The 24,145-nt window shown below is 37.1% G+C and overlaps 1 protein-coding gene across 1 annotated transcript in view; it reads right to left on the bottom strand.

Annotated features, from left to right (window-relative positions):
* The window catches only part of LOC120779776, a 65,996-nt gene extending 42,718 nt beyond the window's left edge, over window positions 1–23,278 (bottom strand). The window contains exons 1-8 of the mRNA XM_040112154.1: window positions 23,255–23,278; window positions 22,819–23,154; window positions 21,156–21,356; window positions 14,028–14,454; window positions 9,903–13,955; window positions 8,298–9,839; window positions 4,266–4,546; window positions 1,454–1,583 (exon numbers count right to left, since the gene is read on the bottom strand). Of these exons, the coding sequence (XP_039968088.1) occupies window positions 1,454–1,583; window positions 4,266–4,546; window positions 8,298–9,839; window positions 9,903–13,955; window positions 14,028–14,454; window positions 21,156–21,356; window positions 22,819–23,154; window positions 23,255–23,278 (6,994 nt within the window). The remainder of the gene's footprint in view (window positions 1–1,453; window positions 1,584–4,265; window positions 4,547–8,297; window positions 9,840–9,902; window positions 13,956–14,027; window positions 14,455–21,155; window positions 21,357–22,818; window positions 23,155–23,254) is intronic.
* Window positions 23,279–24,145: the final 867 nt, after the last annotated feature.

Below are 24,145 nucleotides of genomic sequence, written 5' to 3'. Positions count from 1 at the left end.
TCTTAGAGTACAAAATATAAATAAATCGAACAAGTAAGGAAAGGCTAAGATCGGTTGTAACCGAACAATTCATACTCTTACAACTTGCAAGGATTAAAGTCATGGAAGTACCTTCAGGTACATAAGGCTTGTTAGTTATATGGGGTCTAGGCCAGTTTTCACTCGACTTTATTCATTCTAAGAACAAATATTCAGTGTTATTTAGAAAATTCCTTCTCTAAATTTTTATTATGATAAGTCACATATTGGCCGATATATACAATATAAAATCTCCTAGAAGTTCGAAAATCCTTTATTAGGTATATGGGAACACCATTGCCAGGAAAGGGTTATCGTTGAATTTTAACTATATACCTCTAACATTGAGCGATATTATCGGGGTCCACTTATTCGGTACCTAGGGACTTGAACGTCTTGTTTCAATTTGAACAATTTTTGGTGCAACACCTCAAAGTCAATATTCGTGAAAGTTTCAAATGGAATTTAAAATTGTGTTATATGGGAGGGAGGAGTGGTTGTAGTCCGTGGCAGCTGCTTTAAGGCCCTCTCATACCATACCGGTGGCAAAATTTAATTTCTCTAGCGTATTCTTATAATATTTCCGCAAGTTGAATTTGTTTCTTGTAGCTTTAGTGGTTTAGGAGACATGTACACTTAACTTATTAGAGGACGGGGCCACACCCATTTTTTAAAGACTTTTTTGCCCACATGTGCCCCCTGCTACTGGGATCTTCTGCACCGAACTAGAGTTTTATGTCTTAATTTAGTACCGACTGTGAACGCCCATCACGAAGGAAACGGTAAGGTAAAGACGAGCTCATCCATCCTTTTTTTTAGCAAGGAACGCGCATACATGGTTTCATCAAGATATCTCAATTTTTACTCAAGTTACAGCTTACACAGCCGGATGGGCGGTCACCCGGATTTCAACTCGTCTCATCATCCTTCTTATTTATATATATATATAACCCTGTATCTATCTCGATTAGCTTTAGGTGATACATAACACCGTTAGGTGAACAAAATTATTATACTATGTATGTATGTATACGTGTTGCAAGATTATAAAAAAGACACGTATGTATATGAGGTCACAAATGAATATGCCGTGGTCACAAAACAACTGGACGTAATTGAAACAAAATTACCAACTTAAACAAAAGTCATCACAAAGTTCGTGTGACAAAAACAGTATTGACTAGTGTAATTGATGTATTCGTAGTCCAAAACTAGCAAGATTAACTAGTATTAAGCAGTTCGCTAATGCTATTTATGTATAATAGCATTAGTATTAATATAAAATACAACGAAAATAGTTACCGGCTACCGATGTGTACTGCAATGCTTATCGACTAATATGCTGGCACATAAGGATGTAAATCTACCATTCTATTTGTAAATGTTAAGTTGACTTTTAAGTAACAGAATATGTTTTTAATAATTTATTTCTTACCCGTTATCGCCAAAGATTCTACACCATTACGATCCGTGAAGAGTTTTGTGCCACCGATGCTATAGTTAGTTAAGCGTAAATACTTTTTGAATACAGCCATAAGACGTACCTCGTTGCTATTTTCTGAAAGCTATACAAACATTGTCATTAAAATAGTTGAATATAATTCTAAGTAAAGAAAAATTTAGCAATACATTGGAGGAATATACTACTTGTAGTCAAATAGAAGAAAAAACAGGGAAATAACTTCCTACTTTTGAATTACGAATATTGCATCATACAAGATTGTAATGACCGTTTATCTTAAAAGTGAAAAAAATCCGTCAATGTTATTTATAGAAAAAATATACTGTTTCGTGACCTTCGACGAATCGCAGTTCTACTGGCATACACTAAAAACCATCGACCAGTGGACTTCAACCGGCGGACCTCCTCCAAAAAAAAGGATAGTTAATCGGTCGGATAACCACGGTTTTCTGCAATCCACAAGGTATAGAAGGGTAAAACGGTAACAAGGTTGTATTATAATCAATTATTAAGTCGACTCGAAGTACGAGGAAATGCGCCGGCTCGCAACTCTAGCCAGCTAGCCGTTTTCTCTTAATTCGCTGAACTACTTATGTTAATGACGCCATATATCTCGTTCAGCTCATCGTTCCATCGTTCTGTTATCAAAAGTGATTCTGCTTTGAATTTCGACCTTCACCTTGTTGTTGGTGTTAATGCTGGTTTCAAGATAGACGAAATTATCTGCGACTTCGAAATTATGACAGTCAACAGTGACGTTGGGGTCAAGTCGCGAATTCAACCACTGCTAGTTTGATGACAGAAGATATTTCGCCTTGCCCTTGTGCACTACCAGACCCATTTCCTTTGCTTATGTGCTCAACTTGGAGAAAGCAGAACTAACGGCGCGGTTCTCATGACCTATGATATCAATATCATCGGCGTGCGTCAGCAGCTGCACACTCTTGATGATTCCTTCTTTATTTAGTTCTGCTCGAATTATTTCCTCCAATGGAGGATTGAAGAAGACGCATGAAAGGAGTCTGAAACCTCGTTTGGTATCGAACGCCTCGGAGAGTTCCTTCCCAATTCTGACGGTGCTTTTGGTTTTGCTCAAGGTGAACTTACGCAGGCGCACTAGTTTTGCGGGGATACCAAATTCAGATATAGCGGAATAAAGGCAGAGCCTTTTCGCGCTATTAAGCACTGAAGTCGTCGAAGAGGTGGTATGTCCATCTTCTTTTCACGTGTCTTTTCTAGGAATTGAAGCATAGTGAATATCTGGTCAGTTGTTTATTTTCAACTTCTAAAGACACACTGATAAGATCAAATCAGTTTGTTGATGGTGGTCTTAAATTTTTCACAAAATATGCTCAATTGAAACTTATATGCGATATTGAGAAGTCTTATTCCACAGTAGTTGGCGCAGATTGTGGGGTCTGCTTTTTTGTGCATTGAACAGATCACACTTTAATTCCAGTCGTCGGGTATGCTTTCGTCCGACCATATTCTACAAAGTTGACGCATGATCCTTATTAGTTCTTAATCGCCGTATTCGAATAGCTCGCCTGGTAATTCTTTGGACCTCACCGACTTGCTGAAAAGTGTTCTCAGAGAGAGGGAGTGCAAGTCGAGCAGCAAATCGTTCTGCTGTCTGTTGTGAATGCAGAGTCTCGACGTCGAACCTTCCTTGTGTTTCTTGACGTGCGATTTTTGCTGCATGGGGGGTGTGGGTCTTCGCTGCTACAAGATAGTGGTCCGAGTCAATGTTACGACTTCGGAGCGTACGCACGTCTAAAATCCTGGAGACGTGTCTTCCGTCTATCACAGCATCATCGATCTGTTCGGTGATATTTCGAGTCGACGATTTTTTGCTGGAATCTAGCACTACAGATAACTATATTTCCGGCTCCGACAAAGTTAATCAGCCTCAACCCATTTTGGGAGGTTCCATCATGGAGTCAGAATTGACCGACCCTTGTACCAATGATGCCTTCTCTTCCGTCTGGGCGTAGCCGCAAATCAGCTTTATGTTGAAGAACTTCGCTTTGATTCGGGTTGTGACTAGACTTTCATCCACCGGAGTGAATGCAAGGACTTGGCGGCGGAGTCTCTCTCCCACCACGAATTCCACACCGTATCTGGGCTCCTTTATACGACCACTGTAGTAAATGTCACAAGGTCCTACTCGTCTGAGTCCTTGTTCCGTCCATCGCACTTCTTGGACGGCAGTGATATCAGCCTTTACAAGCGACACCTTTCCAATTATGGGACCGGACATTCATGGTGGGCGCCTAAGGGATGTCTCTCCGCCGAGGCGTTTGTGTCCTTTTTATTAGGAGTGTTTTGTTACGTTGCGGGTCCGATACCCAGCGCGGGAGGAATGAGGGAGCTAAAGCGATTCCCGTTCTCGCTTTATCTCGCCTTCAAACGAATCCAGAGGATACTTGGTCTAAGACCGGAAGTCGTCAGCTACTTGAGACATTTGTAAAAGAATCGTTTCTGGCTACTCGCAAGTGAATGGCAATCAGAGAACTTTCCTCACTTTCATGAACTTCTACACATGGCTCCATGGCTTGGTGACTTCTTTTTCTTTAATAACATGAAAAGTTACTCACTTGGCAGAAAGAAATGGGAAAGACATCGGGTCTAAGAAGTGGGCACATAACTGGATCAAATGCATCGAGGTCAAAAAGTCCTCTTTCTTCGTCTTGTTTGTTTGTTTTGTTTGCTAACTGCTTATCGGGTCGTCGCAGCACTTATAAATCTTAACTCTATTAGAAATAATTAGCTAAGAAGCACAAACCTGTAAGAGTAAATTTGCTGATAAATCAGATGATTCTGTGTTGGCTGACTTGCCACCAGTGCCCATATTTCCGTCGTATATTGGAGTGAATGTTGACAACTGTACACCATGATAAATATCCCGTAAATCGGATTGCATTACCATACGATTTATTGCTTCCTTCGTAATCGTTGCGAGATGCTTATACTCATTAGTGGAATTATCGTCCAAAACGTGATCGTAAACCAATTTAAAATCCCCAAAATGGTCAATACGTAGGCTCAGTTGGTATGTGTAAGTTGCTAAACAATTTATAATATTAATAAGTTGGAAGTAATTTTTCATAAACAATAGTTAAAAAATAAGTACAGTTAACTTCGGAGGCAGTTGTATATATATAATAAATTTGTAAATGTAACAACCATATCAAATATTTCCTTATACGAGTACATATATCTGCAAATTTTATACGTATATATTCTTTCATCCGCGGTAAGCAATTCTTTACCCCCCTAACTTCACCAGCTTTCCCAAGTTCATGTATGGAAAGTTTTTAATTTATATTTTGACAAAATATACCATTGATTGTTGGACAAAGCTACATTGAAATCGTCGAACAAATTTTTCAGAACGGAATACTATGGAATAATGCTGTCAATAGAAAAAGAACGATTTTTATAACTTCGATGCAGCCAAAGTTAACGTTTCTTCTTGTTACATTATATAATTACGCGTGTTTAAGCCCCTTTTTAAATATAAAGCTAGTTAAAAAGATTATTATTAGCAAATTGTATTCTTATTTATATGAAAAATTCATATGTGTTTGTATATTTCGAGGATGGAGTCATGTGTAGAAATTCACGCAATTGAGGAAAGTTCTCTGATCGCCATTCACTTGGAAGTTGTCAGAAACGATTCTTTTACATATGGCTCAAGCAGCTCACAACTTTCGGTCTTTCTCCAAATATCCTCTGGGTGGCCTAAGAACATCCGTTTGAAGACGAGCTAAAATGAGAAGGCTCAACATCCCCTACACAGGGTAGTGCGCTCGGTTTGGTCTCCGTCACGTAAAAAGCGTCCCCAATGAAAATTACCAACTGCCTCGGATGAGAGACACCCCTTTTGATGATGACAATGTCAAACAAAATAAGGATTACGATTTGAGGGCTTACACTTGGAATGCCCCTTAATTGGGAAGGAGCCGCTACCCAGCTGGTTGATGCCCTCATGAAAATAAAGGCTGACTTCACCTCCGTCCTAGAAATGCGATGGACTGGACAAGGACTGAGGCGAGTAGGTCCATGTGGCATTTACTACAGTGGCCATATAAAGGAGCGCAAGTTTGATGTGGGATTCGTGGTGGGAGAGAAAGTCCGTCGACTAGTACTATCATTCACTCCGGTGAATGATCGTCTGGCCACAATCCGCATCAAAGCGAGGTTCTTCAACATATCGCTGATTTGCGCCCACGCCCCGACGGAAGAGAAGGACGATGTGACCAAAGATGCCTTCTATGAGCGCTTGGAGCGCCCTTATGAGAGCTGCCTCAGCCACGATAACAGAATCGTTCTTGGCGACTAGAACGCCAGGGTGGGAAAAGAATGTATCTTTGGCGCAACAGTCGGTAAATTCAATCTCCACGAGGAAACATCCCCAAACGGGTTGAGGCTGATAGACTTCGTCGAGGCCCGAAATATGGTTTTCTGTAGTACTAGATTCCAGCATAAGAAAATATATCAAGCTACCTGGCTGTCTCTAGATCAAAAAACCAACATCCGGATTGATCATGCTATGATAGACGAAAGACTCGTCTCCAGTGTTCTAGATATGCGTACGCTACGAGATCCTAACAACGACTCGGACCAGCTGATACGATGAGGAGTACCGTGTCGCAGCGGAAAGAAAACAGACTGCCTACCTCGCAACGTTACCATCGACCACAACACTTCCGGGATGGGATAGAAACCGAGAGTTGAAGAGGGAAGCGAGAGGCCGAAATTCGTGAGTATGAAGAGCTTGATAAGCTGGCCGACAGGAGTAATGCTCGAAAATTCTACGAAAAAATGCGGCGGCTAACTGAAGGTTTCAAGACCGGAGTATACTCTTGTAGAACCCCTAAAAGTGATCTAGTCACCTATGCCCAGAGCATACTTAAATTATGGAAGGAACACTTCTCCAGCTGGCTGAATGGCAGTGAATGCATAACGACAGGAGAAGGCGAACCCGATTCCCTAAGCGATGACGATGGAACATATGTTCCATTGCCCGACTATGAAGAAGTTCGAAAAGCAATTACCCGTCTGGATGGATTGCTGCCCGGGCTATTCACACGCGGCGGCGGTGAACTGATAAGGAGCATGTAACAGCTTTTTAATACAAAAAAAAAGATAATCGGATTCCTGCAGAACTAATACGGCTGTGTAAGCCGACATTGAGCAAAACCAAAAGCTCCGTCAAGATCGGGAGGGACCTTTGAGAGCCGTTCGATACCATACGAGGTTTCAGACAAGGCGACTCCCTTTCGTGCGACTTTTTTAATCTGCTCTTCGGGAAAATAATTCGAGCTGCAGAAGGTGCAATCTTCAATAAGAGAGTACAGCTGCTGGCGTGCGCCGATGATATTGATATCATTGGTCATAAGAACCGCGCCGTTAGTTCTGCTTTCACCAGGATGGATAAGGCAGCGAAGCAGATGGGTCTGGTGGTGAACGAGGGCAAGACGAAATATCTCCTGTCATCAAACAAACTGTCGTCGCACTCGTGAAGGCACTCACGTCACTGTTGACAGTCATAACTTCGAAGTTGATAATAATATAATTTCATACAAGCAAAAACACTATATAGTCAATCATTATTCCCGTCCTGCTGTATGGTGCAGAAGCATGGACGATGCCAACATCAGATGAGTCGACGTTACGAGTTTTCGAGAGAAAATTTCTGCGAAAGATTTATGGTCCTCTGCGCATCGGCCTCGGCGAATATGGCATCCGATGGAAATGATGAGCTGTATAAGGTATACGACGACATTGACATAGTTCAGTGAATTAAAAGACAGCGGCTACGCTTGCTAGGTCAAGGTGTCCGAATGGACGAAAACACTCCAGCTCTGAAATTATTTGACGCATTACCCGCCTGGCGGAAGACCCCCACTCCGTTGGAAGGACCAGGTGGAGAAGGACCTGACTTCGCTTGGAATATCCAATTGGCGCCACGTGGCGAAAAGAAGAAACAACTGGCGTACTGTATTAACTCGGCTTTAACCGCGTAAGCGGTTTCTACCGAACTTCAGGTACTAGGAGCCACGCAAATTCCGAAGTTCCAAAATTCTCACAATACGGTTTTTGAGGAAATTGATAGTAAATTTACAAGACATCATATTAAAAGCCATACAAAAAACCCATTTCGCCCTATATCTTTTACACTTTTGACACAATTTGCAGGAATTTTTGTCCGAATTGGAGTTTTTAAATACCATTTTTGAAAATTTGGAGAAATAAAAGTATTTGTTACATGCAAAGCATAGGGTAACTGTGAGAGTGACACCCCAGACGACAGAGTAAAAATAAAGATACTGTTTTTTTTGTCACTCCTACGTCGTAATATGTCGCTTTCACACTTTGCCCTATGCTTCAACTGTTTCTATTACTATGTACTATCACTATTTTTAAGAAAGAAATAAGCCAAAAGATATAAGACAAATTCAAAGACTGAAGAGTATTCGAGTAAAAATTAATATTTTTCATTGTTTTTGTTTGTCTTATGTAATAAATTTTGTTAAAAACTTTGTTGAAGTATTTTTCTGAATATTAAAAACCAGCGAAGATCGTTTTGTCGCCCCCAAGACGTTGCGCCCGGGGCCCCCTTCGATCACCACCACACCCACTAACACCCCTACCCCCTCCCCCTTACTACGCCACTGTCAAAATTGAAAACGTTGTGTCTAGAAGATTTGAGTTATTTTACACAGTCTATTTGAAAGTAAGCGATTTCCTGCTGTCTTAGCATACTTACACATATTCATATACATACATATGTATATGTACATATACTTACGTTTACATGGGCGATCGGGAAACATGCGTGCAAAGCCAGGGCGACAAACACAAAGCCAGCGTAACTCTGCCATAGTGCACACCTCATTACGTGTCATTTTGCATGGAGGTAGGCATGTTGAATTTTCCATTGGATTGATACCGGTATAATCGGTCATCTTCGGTGGCGTTGCTATAAGTACACCCCCCAGCAGTACTTGATTTATCTTTGTACGAAATTCATGCGGCTCGGTAATATACTCTTCATTTCGTTCAGGTAAATTAAACACCGATACGCTGTCATCATAATCTAATTGTATAGTCCCTGTATTTGTGCCAATATTGCCAAAATCACTAGCGGCGCCAGAAACAGTAGACGAGGCACCTGCACTATCAAGTTTAATAACGTTTGACAGGTCATGTGGTTGTTTGGCTTTAATATTACTTTGTGAGTTTGTCATCACAATAAAAATGCTGTTTTTTGGCTCGTAGACACTTTCTGCAGTTATATTTGAAATGTTAAGAAGTGGCACTACATTTTTTGTACCCATATTGACTTTATTTAAATTGTTTTCATATATTACAAAACTATTATTATGCTTTATATTATTGTTTTGGGGTTTATGGCTTAGAATGGCGTGCGTGAAAGGATCCTGCTCATATTGTGGTAAGATATAATTGCCTACATTAAAATATGTGTTTGTGTTATCATTTTCTAAAACTTCTGCGGTTACCATTGTTGTAATATCATTGGCATGGTTAAAACTATTGTCCGGCTTCTCTCTCTTATCTAAAACAGTCTCTGTAATTGGTAATTCGTTACCAACGGTTACCCTTGTGGCCTCCGCGAAAATGTTTGTATATGTTTCTAATATTTTCACTGTTGTCTCATTCGCTTTCTCGGTTGAAGATTCTGACTCTGTTACTGTTGCGGTTTCAAATGCAAATTCGGATAGCGTTATTGTTTTATCGGTCGTTTGAAGTTTGGTTTCAAAGAAAGAAACATTTTGTGACTGTTCATACGCAGTTGTTTTAAGTATCCTACTATCTGTGCTGGAAGAAGTAATCAGTTGTGCTCTTGTTATATACTTTGTTGGTAATAACTCAATATTCTTGTAAAATATGGTATCTGAAGAAATGTTTGTTTGACTATTGTACTTCAGGCGCCATTGACTTTTTGTTTCGTCATTTGTAAGATTTGATTTCTCTACGTTCGCGCCAAGAAATCCATTTGGTAAATCCTTTAAATGCGTGAAGGCGTCTGTTAGCGACGCTCTACTACTTGGGGATATCGTTGCCGCTTCTGAAGATTCGAGAAAAGGTTTGTTAGTAACCAATACATAATGATTGCTTTTAATGTTCACATCTGTCTTTGGTTGAAATTCATACTCGCTTGCTTGTAGCACAGACATTGTATTCTTTGTTTTGTTATTTGTATACAGCTCTGTGGTGTATTTTGAATCTGCAGTGAAATTATTACCATGCTTTCCTGGAATTTGAAAAGCTGTGTATACAGTCGATGAATTCCATACTAATGATATACTGCTTGTATCTCTCACTGTTGCTGTTGGATTAACATATTTATTAGCATTATAATTTATTGCTGAAAGTGCATTTGTTGATATACCTAGAATCGCTTTTGTACTCGAGATTAAATTTATGTCTCCTTTTACGACGCTGTGCGTCAATGTGTCATTGAGTTTCGATATGGGTATTTCTTTCGGTATGTTCCGGTTTGGTGTGAGCGCCGTTGTACGCCATATGTATCTATTTTTTGTGTACGATGGTAATGGTATTTGGGTTGCTTGTAGTGGTGCCGATTGTAATAGTGTTTGCATTATTGCCTTTAAGCTGATGGTCTTGTAATCCTGGGTGTTACTTGTATGTTCAACCGCTGTCTGTAGCTTAACATTTGGTAAAGGTTCGGGGTGTTGTTGTTTTGGAGGTGGTGATAATGTTGATGATGTTGTAAAAGGCGAAAGTAAATCGCATATTTTTTTTTGAGGCTGATTAATTGTGAGCGTTTCGTTGTGGGTTGGTTGTTTATTCCTGATCGTGACTTGTGGTTCATCAATCTTGTTGATGGTTGGATAATGCATTGTGCTTGTTGCATATAAAACCTCTTCTTTTGCTGCTAATATTTTATTTTTGTTACTTGCCCCTGTTTTTGACGTTTGTTTATATTCTTGTTTACTCTTTGACATTGTGCTTACTAAGTCATCTGTATGTACACTTAAGGCGTCGGTTTCAAGATTCGTCTTAAAAACATCGCCTTTAGCAAAATAAATCTTTTTTTTTTGCTGTTTTTGTGTCGCATTTTGTAAAATTTGCGATCTTTCAACAGCGAAATGGGTACCACACGACAATAACTGTGTATTATGTGCGCATTTATTTTCATTAAGACTCATTTGGGAAGTTATCGGCGACTTTTTTGATATTTCTACGTGCTCTTGCGTAACTTTAGTTGCATAGTAGCTTATCGGATGCGTATTTTTTCGACTTGAAGGAACAGTAGAGTTTCGTTCAGAATTTCTGGTGACATCACCATTTAACTGATCCATATTTGTTGTGTGTGTATTACTGACTTTCATTGCAGCAACGGGTGAAAAAAATGGTTGTAATACTTTCTGTTGTTCGGTGCGCATTTTTTGATATAAACTATTTGTTGATGCCGTGTGTTGATCCACGTTTAATTCAATATTTTCCTCGTCCACAATGCAATAGTGACTATTTTTGGGCTTAGATTTGCTGTTATCTAGATTTTTGTGAGATATGAAAGCACTGGTTTTACTATTCTTGTCAAGAAGCCCATCATCAGCTGTATCATAAGTATTGCCACTTTTTAAAAAACTTATTTCGTCAATCGTGTTATTTGATTGGTAATATAAATTTGCTGTGTTTAGAGAACCAGCAATTGCATGATTTACACTTGTCACATTTTTTATAACGTCTGTTAATTTCTCATTTGCATTTGCATTTGGGCTGTACATATTAACGTTATAACCAGCATGCTGTGGATACCTCTGCTGAGTCAGCGTATCTGATGTCGTTACACCGGCTGCTGCGGGTGAAAATATAGCTTGGTATTCATTTTTGACATCATCTCTATTGCCGGAGCTTTGATTGTGGATATCTATATTATTATTATTTGCCATTATATAAAGATGTGCATAGTTATGGTTAAATTGTGTTTGTAGCGGCTTTTGAGCTTTAGTTTCCTGCTGCTGTAAGTTCGTCAAATCACTGGGTAAGCTGTTGTAAAGAGAAAATGAATCAATAACTGAGCTGTCGGCGTTATTTTCCACATAAATAGTTTTTGTATTAGTAATGTTCTTTGCATATGCAATAACACCGGGGTTACCGATTTGTTCGATAATATTTTGAGGTGTTAAATTAACTTGCACTTGTTTTTCGTTGTGTGGAATTTTTATAAGTGGCATTGTGTACCTGACCGCACCTTCAGCAACTTTCGGTATTTGACCATGTATAGCGGTCGCATACTTTGGATAGTCTGTTTCCTTTTTAAATGTCAAAGGGGGTGCATGCATATTCACATTATGACTGAAAACGTGTGTGTGTAAATTTATATTTTGATGATTGGCTTGCGTACCTACATGTACTTCCGGCGATTTTGACGGCTGTGGTGTCGACACCACGGCGTCATCAGAAGCATTTAAAGCTAAATATAAGTATGGTGAGTATTTCGACAATGAACTCTCATTTTCCTGATTTTCCATTTGTTGCGATTGTTGTTGAAATGTAAAAACTTCTGGCTGTTGACGGGTTTGCGGAAACTTTCCGTGATAATTAATATATTTTTTAGATATATTCAGTATTAAGTCATGCATCTTTATTAACTTATTATTATTAATAGATGCTAAATTCCTGTCATATATTTGTGCGTCCGTGTGAGTACTAGCAATATTATTATTTATAGCTAAATACCTTTTTTTTGATTTGTACAAATCGTTAACAGGAGTTAAAAGCCTTGTAGGCAGTAAACTTTTTAGTACAGTAAAATTTGTTATATGTGATGAAGGCATAGGTTCCAATTTTTCTATATTTGAAAGGACCGCTGGTGGTGGTGGGGTTAACAGGTAATCATAATTTTGATAATTTTCTGCTGGTAACCAATTATTGTGTACATAATAATTGCGGATAACCTGTTGGGTTGTTAATTTTGGTGGCAAATTATTCTTATGCTTCAGTATTGGCTTCCGTTGTGAATTCCAGTTTTGTGTTTGTAATTCATGGCTTAGAGGTATTGTGCCTCTCATAAAAGGCTTATTGTTACTACCAAATGCTTGCACTTGTTGCTTATAAATTTTATCAAAATTTTTCACATTAAGATTTTGGCTTTGTTCCTCCAATTTCGCTAAATTACTAGCAAGAAGACTTTGAGGATGCTGGATGCCATTCGGTTTACCAATAATAACATCAGAATTAGCTCTGATAACCTCTCCCGGTCTAATCGGTATACCGCCATTAGGTAGCAAAATGTTAAAGTTGTTGGTTTCTGATAACATATTCAAATTTTGTGATTTTCTATGGCTATTTTCATGGTGTGACAGGGTTTGTTGTTGTAGATATTTAATAACTGCATCTGATTGTAAGTGCAAACTTTGCGCAGTATACATGCCTAATGGATCCCCGCCTGCGCTTACAGCTGCATTATTAGATGATTTTTTTTTATGACTAACAATTTCATAATCTATTACTGGTATATATAAAGGCTTTTTCTGCTTTATTAGTGCACCTCCATTTATTTCTTGATAATCATAACGTTTCGTACTGCTCATATGCGTACTGCTGCCAACGGATGCAATTTCTGTACCAGTTGACAACGGTGATGGAACTGAGGAACTACTTATTAGCTGTAACTGATTTGAAGCTGTAGCAAAAGTACCTTGTAACAAACCGGCCATAGCGTTTATAACTGGCCGTAAAGCATTCAAACGTTGTAAGTTCAGTGAGTCAATTATTTGATTGACTGCAACCGGTAGCCGAGTTTTGTTGTTCGTAGGTGTAGTAATGATAATATTTTCAACCAAATGTAGTTTTGTCTGATTTTTTTGTGGTTTAGATGGTTTAAGAAACTGTGGTGAATAGTATTCGTTGTATTCAGTGTCCGCATTTAATGTGTCCTCATCGAAGATTGCATGCACTGTATTAAACAGTCCTGTAGAAGTGTTTTGTATTGTCGTGGCTGTAGTCGATATTTTTAACGTGGTGTTCAACTTAGTGCGTTTACTTAGCACATCACTCAACGTATGTATCTTCTGCAAAGGAACGTTTGTAGACATGACTACTGTTGTTTCCTCTGGTGTTAAACCATTTTTTAATTCTTCTTTCGCCGTGACTAATGATGGTTTGAATACACGCATTGCTGTTATTTCTAACGTTTGACCATTCAATAAGGAAGCAGTAGTCATAAAAATATGTCGTTCGGGCTTAATAGTTTGCAATACGTTACGAAATTTTGAAACCAACTCATTGTGAAACAACGAACTCGGTACTGTTTCAGTGATTACATTCTCGATAATACAGGTGCGATAATTGACAGTGGAATTATGCTCATTTTGTGCACTTTGTATTCGTTCAACCATCCCCGATGTTGCTAATTTTTTGAACGGCAAAATTCTATGCATCGTGGAATAATTTTCGTTCTCACTTGCCTTTACTAATGTTGTTTTCAAATAAGTTAATGTGTTAACAAATGTTTTCGTTGTATATATATGCACATTGTATTTACTTTTCTTTTCATGCAATATTGTTTTCGGATGTTTTATAGGTTCCGATTTTTTATATGTTAATATCTTATCAGGTTCGCTTTTAATATTTGTGGAACTAGGTCCAACGTATTTTAGCAGTAGCGAATTACTTGGCGCCAATGACTCTGTTATTATCACTTGTGTGAGTATGTTGGTGGTTACAAACATTTCTTCAGCATCATTCGTTTGTAGAATATTTGAAAATTTTAACTTGCTGTAATATGTATTAGTTTCGTATATAGGTGTAACCTCTTCAGATGGCTGAAGATAGTTTATGTAACCATCAGGCCCTGCTATCATATTAACAATCGTATGCTTGGATAACTGTACCACTGAATGGTCATTGTCATTTATTGTGTTGTAATAAGAATATGTCGCGGGAAATATTCCTATCGCTAACGAAGCCGTCTGTTAATTACAAAAAAGGAAAATAAAGTAAAAAATAACGTACAATAATATATGTAAGCAAAAGTGTTAAAGTCTAAAATCTCGAATATAGTGGTCTACATATATAAATATAATTGTGCTATGTGTGGGCAAAGCACAAATTTTAGAAAATACACTACCTACTTTTTATGTAAAATAAATTAAGCGGATAAAGAAACGACTACAAAACTATTTTTATAATTTTCATAAATCATAATGGATGGCTTACCATTTTTTAACAGAGCTAAAAGAGCATTAAATGAATATTATCTGTCAATGTGCTTTAAATTTGTTGAACTGTCAGTAAATTCAAAATAGTTTTACCATCAGGTAACAAATTTGAGACAATATTTACGGCCTCTAGTATTGTGAATAGTAACTTGCCACAAATTGTTTAAAGTGGTGATTAAAAATTTCGTATTTTATTAGCTTAACATGTATGTTTGTACGGTTGTAACTTCTTTCAGCGGCACTGAAACTGAAAGGAAAGGAATCAACAGTATGATAGACACTACAAACAAAAAATGCTCCTAGAACCTTCAACTATCAAACAGATCAAACGATGGACGATGCAATAGATACTTCGCATGCCACTGATGTTCGCACACTTTTCGCGATGATCATTTCGACATATCAGCCTTAAACCCGCGTCAATTATGGGATACGAACAAAAATGACATTTCCGAAAACATTTTACTTCGTATTCGCTAAGAATTGGAAATGGGAAAATTTCGGTTGATACTTCCAGTGGTTTGATCAATTCCACCTGCCTTTTGTCAATAAAACTCATCACGAATGTTTATCCTAATATTGACTAAGTTATCGTAACAACGATTGCTTGAGAGCACGCGCAATTTTAACTTCCAAAAATACCAATCTTAATTACTTAAACTGGAAGATTCAAAGTCAAATTCCGGGAGGTTTGCGCTCATACAAATCGATCAATCGTTTTGACAATGAAGACGAAGCCGTGAATTATAAAGTGGAATTTCTATGGAACTAAACGTTACAATTCTTTAAAAACTTTCAAAATAGGCTCCTTCTGCGTCGATGCAGCACTGCCTGCGTGATTTCCAAACATTGAATGCGTCACGAAAGGAATAGCCTTGAAAGCCAAGGTGCATGCTGCTTGGATCCCCTTTGTCGTTTCAAAAGGCTTGCCTTTCAAATTGAGGTTGATGAACAAGTGGAAGGGATTGACGAAAATATAAACCCAAAAATTAAATGTATTATCATATTTCAACGAAGGGAACGACGGTTAATGAATTCTTTAAATATAAACTTTTACTACTGATATACAATCATTGTGATCTTATAAATTTGTTTTATTATTCAGTATAATCTCTCTGAAGATTAATATACTTGCTCCAACGATCGTCCAATCTGTGGATCCCATCCCTGAAGTGAAAATCCGGAAGGTCTGCAAAATATGGTTCAATAGCCGTTATGACCTCTTCATTTAATAAAAAACGCCTGCCACATAAATTTTTTGAGTCCTGGAAACAAATGGAAATCACTGGGGCCCAAATCTGGTGAATTCGGTGAATGGTCCAACAATTCGAACTTTAATTCATGGATTTTAGCCATTGTCAAAATGCTCTTGTCTTGATGAAAGATAATTTTTTTCTTCTGCAAACCTGGTCTTTTTTCACGATTTTTGTTCTTCAACTGGTCCAAAATGTTGCAATAATATTCATAATAGATTATTTTACCAGTTTTCAAGTAATCCATAAACAGAATTCTTCTCGCATCCCAAAAAACTGATGCCATAACCTTCTTGGCCGATTTCCGGACACGACCTCGTTTCGAAGACGAACAATCAGGTTCACACCACTTTTTAGCCTATTGTTTTGATTAATAATCGTGGTGATAGACCCAAGTCTCATCCATAGTGATGAATCGACGCACAAAATATACTTTACCTTTTTAAAGTAGCTATCCAACTCTTGAGTAGAACAGACCTGTGAAGTGAAGCTGATTAACATTCAATCAAGTGAATATCTTAGCGATCAATGCAAAGCAAATCACCGTTAAAAAACAAACGAGAGTGTAAGACAAAATACTGATAACACAGTATCATTCGTGCTAACGCACTAACAACTATGTGCTAGTGCAGCTGAGTGCAGTGCTAAGACACTAACAACCATATACACATCATATGATTGATTTACATAAATAAGTGCAAAGTGCAACTAATACAATATTACAAACAACATCAAAAATTCATTAAATTAAGTAAATATTAATAAAAACTATAAATAATTATTAGCAAATCTAATTAAAATAAAAATACATGCTGCTGCAGCATGGACTCATCGTGGCAAACTGTGACCAGCAAGCGACCTAGAGAATCAACGTCACCAACTCCGGAAACCAGCAAAAGAGTTAGAGAACTAAGTAAAGATTTGCCAAGCCACAATAGATTCAGTCTTCTTGACAATGCCATTAGCACGAACAACAATGACAATAATGTTATGGACTGCAATAACAGCTGTGGCATTAATGAAAATACTACAGCCAAGGAAAAAATACCAAAACCGCCGCCAATATTCTTTCCAGATGTAACTGAGGTAAACAACATGATAGCTAACATTCAAAAAGTAATATCTATGAATGATTTCTATTACAAAACTGTTAAAAATAATGAAGTTCGGCTTATGGTAAAGAACGTTGAAAGCTACCGCAAATTAATTAAACAACTGAACGCAACTAAAGTTAACTATCATACATACCAAGGAAGAATGTTCGTTTAGGATTGTCATTAAAGGGCTTCATCACTCCACTGACATTTCATCAATAAAAGCTGAGCTTATAATTCTTGGTCATAGCGTCAGAAGTGTTAGGAATTCTACAAGCAGCATTGACAAGAGACCATTGAATATGTTTTTGGTAGACTTGGACCCCGACACTAATAACAAGGAAATATATGGAATTGAACATTTGTGCAACGCGGTTGTTACGATTGAGCCTGTAAGAAAGACAAATGACTTGGTTCAGTGCTACAGATGCCAAGAGTATGGTCATACACAAAATTACTGCAGAAAGGCCTATAGATGTGTTAAATGCGCCCTAGGTCATCCGACAGCAGAATGCTCAAAACAGAAAGAGACCCCACCGAAATGTGTCCATTGTGAACAGATACACACAGCGAATTACAGAGGATGCCTGGTATACCAAAAATTAATTAAAAGAAATAATGTTAAAAATAATAGGGAACGGGAAACTCAAGTTAAAGACAACAACACAAATTTGTCATATGCAGATGTTACCCGGTCTCAGTTCATTAATAACAACAATAATATAAATAGCGTTAGTGATAATATTAGCATTAACTTAGCCAAAGAAAATTCTCTAATAACTAAGATAGAACAAATGATTAACAAACAAAGCGAATTAATGAACACTATGATGCAAATGATGAGATTAATTATAGCAAAATTATGTCCTTAAATTTAAAACTAGCTATATGGAATGCCAACGGCCTTTCAAATCATGTACTAGAAGTAGAACAATTTCTTAAGACCATGTCCATTGACATATTTTTAATTTCTGAGACCCACTTCACATCGAAATCTTTTTTCAAGATAAGAGGTTATGATTTGATAAGCGCAAACCATCCAAATGACAGAGCTCATGCAGGATCTGCTATTTTGGTTAAGGCAAATATGAAGTATACTGTTGAAGAGCCCATCACAAAAGATTATATTCAGGCAGCATGTATAAAAATAAAATGTGACTCTTCCGAGGTGCTTGTATCCTCAATATATCTACCCCCTCGCCATAACGTCAGGGCTCATGAATTTGATGCTTTCTTTGGGTCGTTGGGACCAAGATTCTTAGTAGGTGGTGACTTTAACGCTAAGCATCCATGGTGGGGTTCCAGGCTAACCAACCCAAAAGGCAAAGAGTTGCATAAGTGTATTAGCAATAAGAAATTTTCAACACTGTCCACAGGAAACCCGACATATTGGCCTTCTGATCCTTGTAAAACTCCTGACTTGCTAGATTTTGTCGTATATAATGGAATTCCTAAAAATTGCCTCCATATAACAGATTCCAATGATTTAAGCTCGGACCATTCTCCACTCATTCTTCACTATAACACTTTTTTGCACACTTATATGAAAAAGAGCAGTATCATTTCTAAAACAACCAGTATACATAAATTTCAACACTGCCTGGACGAAAATATCAACGTCAATATTTGCTTAAAATCTGGTAGAGATTTGGATGAGGCTGTGGAAAGTTTGACCAATTCAATCCATGAAGCAGCTGCCATCTCCACTCCTTCGCGACAACTTGACCAAAGATCGTATATCGATTTCCTTTCAGCTGACATAAGAAAACTGGTTCAGACCAAGCAACAGTTAAGGAAGATATGGCAGACAAGTAGGTACCCCTCTGACAAAAGAAATTTAAACAGGGCAACAAAAGAGCTAAAGCAACGACTCTCAGATTTCAAAAATGAATGTACAGCTAACTTTTTAAAAAGTCTAGGTACACGACCCAGCGATCACTCTATTTGGAAAGCAACGAAGTACATAAAACGCCCAAAAACAAGAAACCATCCGGTAAAAGATATTAACGGAGCATGGTGTAGGTCCGATTTTGCCAAAGCAGAAGCTTTTGCTGAGCATTTAGAAGGCACTTCCCAGCCATTTGAGTTTAGCTGCCCTTCTGTCATTAAAGAAATAAATAATTTTATTGAAAGCCCTTGTCAAATGGATCTTCCTGTAAGACCTATAAGACTATGTGAGGTTGGTAAGCAGATAGAAATGCTCAATAATGCCAAATCCCCTGGTTATGATCAAATAAACACAAGAGTGGTTAAATTGCTAACGAAAAAAGCACATAACCTTTTAACGCTTTTATTCAATGCAATACTACGGCTTCACCACTTTCCGTCTCAATGGAAGTGCGCGGAAATCATTATGATCAGCAAACCAGGCAAACCTGAAAGCATGCTGAAGTCGCACAGACCGATAAGCTTACTGGTAACTTTCTCCAAATTATTTGAGAAAATCCTTTTGCGACGACTGTTACCAATTTTAGAGAGAAATTCCATTATTCCGCAGCATAAATTCGGATTTCGTCAAAAAAACGGTACTCTTGAACAATGCCATCGCATTGTTCGTTTTATTAGTAATACGCTGGAAAGTAAAGATTACTGTTCCGCAGTGTTTTTAGATATTCAACAAGCTTTTGATCGAGTCTGGCATATTGGGTTGATTTATAAACTAAAAAAAGTGCTCCCTGCTCCGATTTTCCTTCTTCTGAAAAACTACATTCTAGATAGACACTTTTACGTAAGAGTGATAGACGAATATTCGAAAATATATCCTATTAGTGCTGGAATTCCACAGGAAAGCGTTCTTGGTCCGATCCTGTATACAATATATACCTCAGATATGCCTGTCCTTGAAAATGTCTTAGTCGCCACCTATGCGGCTGACACTGCAATGCTTGCGGCAAGCAGTTCTTGGATCGAGGCGTCGAAAATGATTCAGGATCTGGTACGAATGTCTGAGGCATGGTTTAAAAAATGGAATATGGCCATTAATACAGATAAATCTATACATATCACATTTACAATGAAAAAAGACTCCTCTCCAAATATTATTTCGAACAATGAAGAGATTCCTAACAGCAATACACTGAAGTACTTAGGCCTCCATCTTGATAGAAGATTAACGTGGAAAAATCACGTTAAGGCAAAACGAAAAGAGCTAAAGAGTAATAAAATGTACTGGCTTATTGGACCCAAATCTGAATTAAGTTTTGAAAACAAAATTTTACTTTATAAAGCCATACTACATTGAAAGGCTGAGCAATCATTCCAACCCTTTAGCGTTATTGGATGAAACAGATGAAACGTTTCGACTGAAACGATTTCATATTCTAGACCTCCCGCAGACAGATTGTAAATAAAGAATTTGAGAAAAAAAAACCTTTTTAAAACGCTCCAAATGTTGCTTTCTGTTCTCCATTCCATCTTTCTATTCTATTCCAATTGTAGGTGAACAATCATTATACACTTTTAATTCGTTCGTGAATTTCTTTTGGTGCTACACCTTCCAAAAATAAGAATTTCATCACTGCACGACATTAATTTTTTTCCATTGTATTTATTTATTTAAATATGACCTGTAAATAAATTTTCAGACAGACAAGAAAACAAAGGGAAACTGGTTGCTTAGGCCTTCGTCCCAATTTAAAAAATACTGTGACATGGCGACACTAAATGGCTTGTAAACAAATAATGAATTGACAGATTGAAATGAAACTTCACATACGTTCATATGAAGAGTGTACCAACAAAACAAAACAAATTGCGCTAGTAGCAACACCCTCTCAATCGAACGACAAAACTTATTGAAGCAACTGACCTGACAATTGATGTGTTCGTTATTTCTGAATAGTCCTGTACAATAAACATTGATTTGATCTGTAGGTTTTGAAAATCAAAATAATTTAACTGTGTTTTAAAAGTATTGTAAATGCAGTTATAACAATATATAAATACTTGCTTATATAAGAGACAAAATATTTCAAAACACTAACATTTGTGTATATCTTTCGAAGCCGCGATTTTACGATTGTGACTAAATACCTTACACATATTTTTATTCGAGTGGGGTAGTGATTAACCATTATCTTGAACCAGTAAAAGACCTTTTACTTACTTGCGTCAAAGTTAAATCCAAGGGTAAAGGTGGTGTGATCTCCAAATAGTTACGCTCTTCGGTTGCTATATTAGATATAACTTGCTCCCGGCTTTCAACAGTTGTAGACCCATTTTGAAGATATGTTGTGCGGTAAGTATAAGTCGTTAGGCAGGTTTTCGTCACAAACTGCTTAAAATCAGCAGGCAAATAAAAATTTTCCTGCAGAAAATGCATAAGAAGATAGAAAAAGCATATAAAAAAAATTGGCTTTGTTTGGAGGAAGTCTGTACTTTAGGAAATTTCATCACATTTAATATTATATTAACCATTTTTGATTGTAACAAACAAAATAGAATATTAAGAAAGTCGAACGATTGCGGTTTTATAAAGCCTGCTATATATTTTTTTTACATATTACATATTGCTCGATGCCTTTGGCAAGAATCCACGTCAAATTTTATAAAGATACTCTATCAAATAAAATAGTTTAACAGTTTGTTTGAAGATGGTAACGCTGCTTTTGATAATATTTTGTGCTACATTTTTTGAAGATATATTGTAAAATAAAAAGTTTTCTTCACAGGAACATGTTTTTGTTTTTTAAGGCATTGACCTCATAAAATGTAAACAAAAAGGTCATTGCCTTAAATTTAAACAAATGTTGTTCATTTAACTAAAAGTTAACTAAGGATGTTTTGGCTAAATGCAAATAAAAGTTATTGACTAGTCTAAAAGTAAACAATAAGGTAAGGGTTATTGACCCCATAAAATGTAAACAAAAGGGTCATTAAGCTGTTATGGTCCAAGTTATCACTACAATCTACGAATATATCACATCGGACAGCTATAGAATATAGCTGCCATACAAACTGATCGATCAACGCCACGTTAAAGATCTTTTTATACTATTACATGCTAAAGAAATGCCCCTGTGAAGGGTATTAGAGCTTCAGTAAAACTGAAGATAACGTTTCATATTCTTCTATTTTTTTTTAATTCTATGAATGTTTCGATTTTTTATTCTTATAAAGTTTTTTAAGTTGGAGTTTAAACCGGTTAAAGTAACCGAAGGGAAATTATTATAGCTGGTATATGTATAATGTCTCACAGAAATTATGTGCCAAACCACAATAGGGGTATTCTCTTGCTCTTGCAAAACCCTTGCATGGTGCAAGAATTGCATATATTTCCTATGTCAAATATATGTCAGAAATATGTCAGACCAAACCCATGTATGTGCTCCAATTCACAATAGCCATGCATAATAGTCATTCACAATAAATTGACCGAATCAGCCGTTCATATATCACTAGATTCTGCCGCTTTCCGCTAGTTCTCGGAAGATTATTGTCAGATTTACAGGGTGTATTAAGATTTATCTAGATTTATTGCTGTCTGTGCTATCTATTGTTTAGTTTGGTGGAATACAAAATTATGTCATAATTTATTTCAGTATTGGTGATTTCAGTTTTGTCTAATGGTCAATCATAACAAAAGGGGAACATTAGATTATTACCATATGTCTTCAATCAAATCCAGTCATCTATCTACCTACTCTATTATGACTGATATCCTTAGAATACCAAAAAAAACGTATTAACAACCGTATGGTACTGTCAATATTTCTTCCCCTATTTTTAGAGCCAAAGAAAATATATTTACAACTTGCTTAAAAACTTACCTGATTTGCACTTTGTGTTGGCATTACAAGTATCATTTTATTCTTTAAAGTACTTGGCGTTAAAGTCATAGGACGGAAAGGAGTTTGACTTAGCTCGCTGTATAATTGCTGTGGAACATGTTGCTTTTTCTGTTGTTGTGATGAGTCTTTAGTTACCATCTTAACAGAAGATGGCTTACTCTTATCATTGGCAATAATAAGTTCAACACCATTCGGCATAACTCGCGTAGCCAAATTAAAACGCGCCTCTTCTAAGAATTCACCTATTTCTTTCTCTTTGTTTAGTTTCGACAACCTTGCTGAGTCGTCATTGAACTCGGGAGCATAGCTCACAACCTTTTTTAACGTACAAAACATTCTAATTAGAAATAGTGTAAATATTGTCAGATTTACCGGCGAAGTCTGTACATCGTCGGATTAATGTTTTGATATTTACCACGGTGTTCAAGCTTCTATCCATACTGGAACTCCTATTGGAATGCCCTGAGTGCTGCCTAGTTTGCCGTTGTATGGAAGCATTGATGCCACTTCCTTGCCTTCTGTGGCCGTTTTCTGCAGTTACTGGTGAAGAGTTGTAATTTCGTATTTATTCACTTTGCAAATCTATTAAATGTTTTTTTAGAATAATTATGAAGTCCGAACATTACTTTATAACTATGGGATAGTAAAAAAGCTATTTCGAAGGAATTGCAATTTAAATTATGTTATTAATGGCATAAATATGGCTGTGTTGTTGCAAGTGTTGGAAAAAATTGGCGTAGAACGTGATTCTTTGAAAAATTTGCAACACGTGATTGCCATCTCGACCGCACCCATACTACTGTTAAAACTGTGAATTTAGGACAGGAGACAAGTGTATTTTAGAGGGAATTTAAACATTTTCGTTATGAACAATTTTTGGTCATAAGGGGGCATATTTTACAGGAACTACATATTAGTGAATAGCTTCTTCGCGTTATATTAATTGCTTCTTGATTTGCGTACTGGATAAAGAATCAAATGTAATTTAAAATTGTGCTGTATGGGAATTCGGACTACTGATGGCATCTCGGGGAAAGATCTTATTGATTAATAATTTATCGCGCTTTTAGCTATTGCGATCCCCTGCGCCAATTTATAGTTCTATCAAGATATCTTAATATCTTAATTTTTACTTAAGTTATCGCTTTGACAAACGGACAGACAGACAAACTGTCACTCGGATTTCGACCCGATCATTTATATATAAGTATATATCCCTATACTCAATTATTTTGAGTATTTTCGGTGAACAAAACTCTGTAGAAACATGTTGCAAGAGTATAAAAATCTAATTTACCATTCATTT

Source organism: Bactrocera tryoni, unplaced genomic scaffold (genome assembly GCF_016617805.1).
Source record: "Bactrocera tryoni isolate S06 unplaced genomic scaffold, CSIRO_BtryS06_freeze2 scaffold_11, whole genome shotgun sequence".
In the NCBI taxonomy this organism is placed as follows: domain Eukaryota; kingdom Metazoa; phylum Arthropoda; class Insecta; order Diptera; family Tephritidae; genus Bactrocera; species Bactrocera tryoni.
The sequence above is the reverse complement of the archived record's forward strand: the minus strand, read 5'-3'. Positions and strand labels throughout refer to the sequence as shown.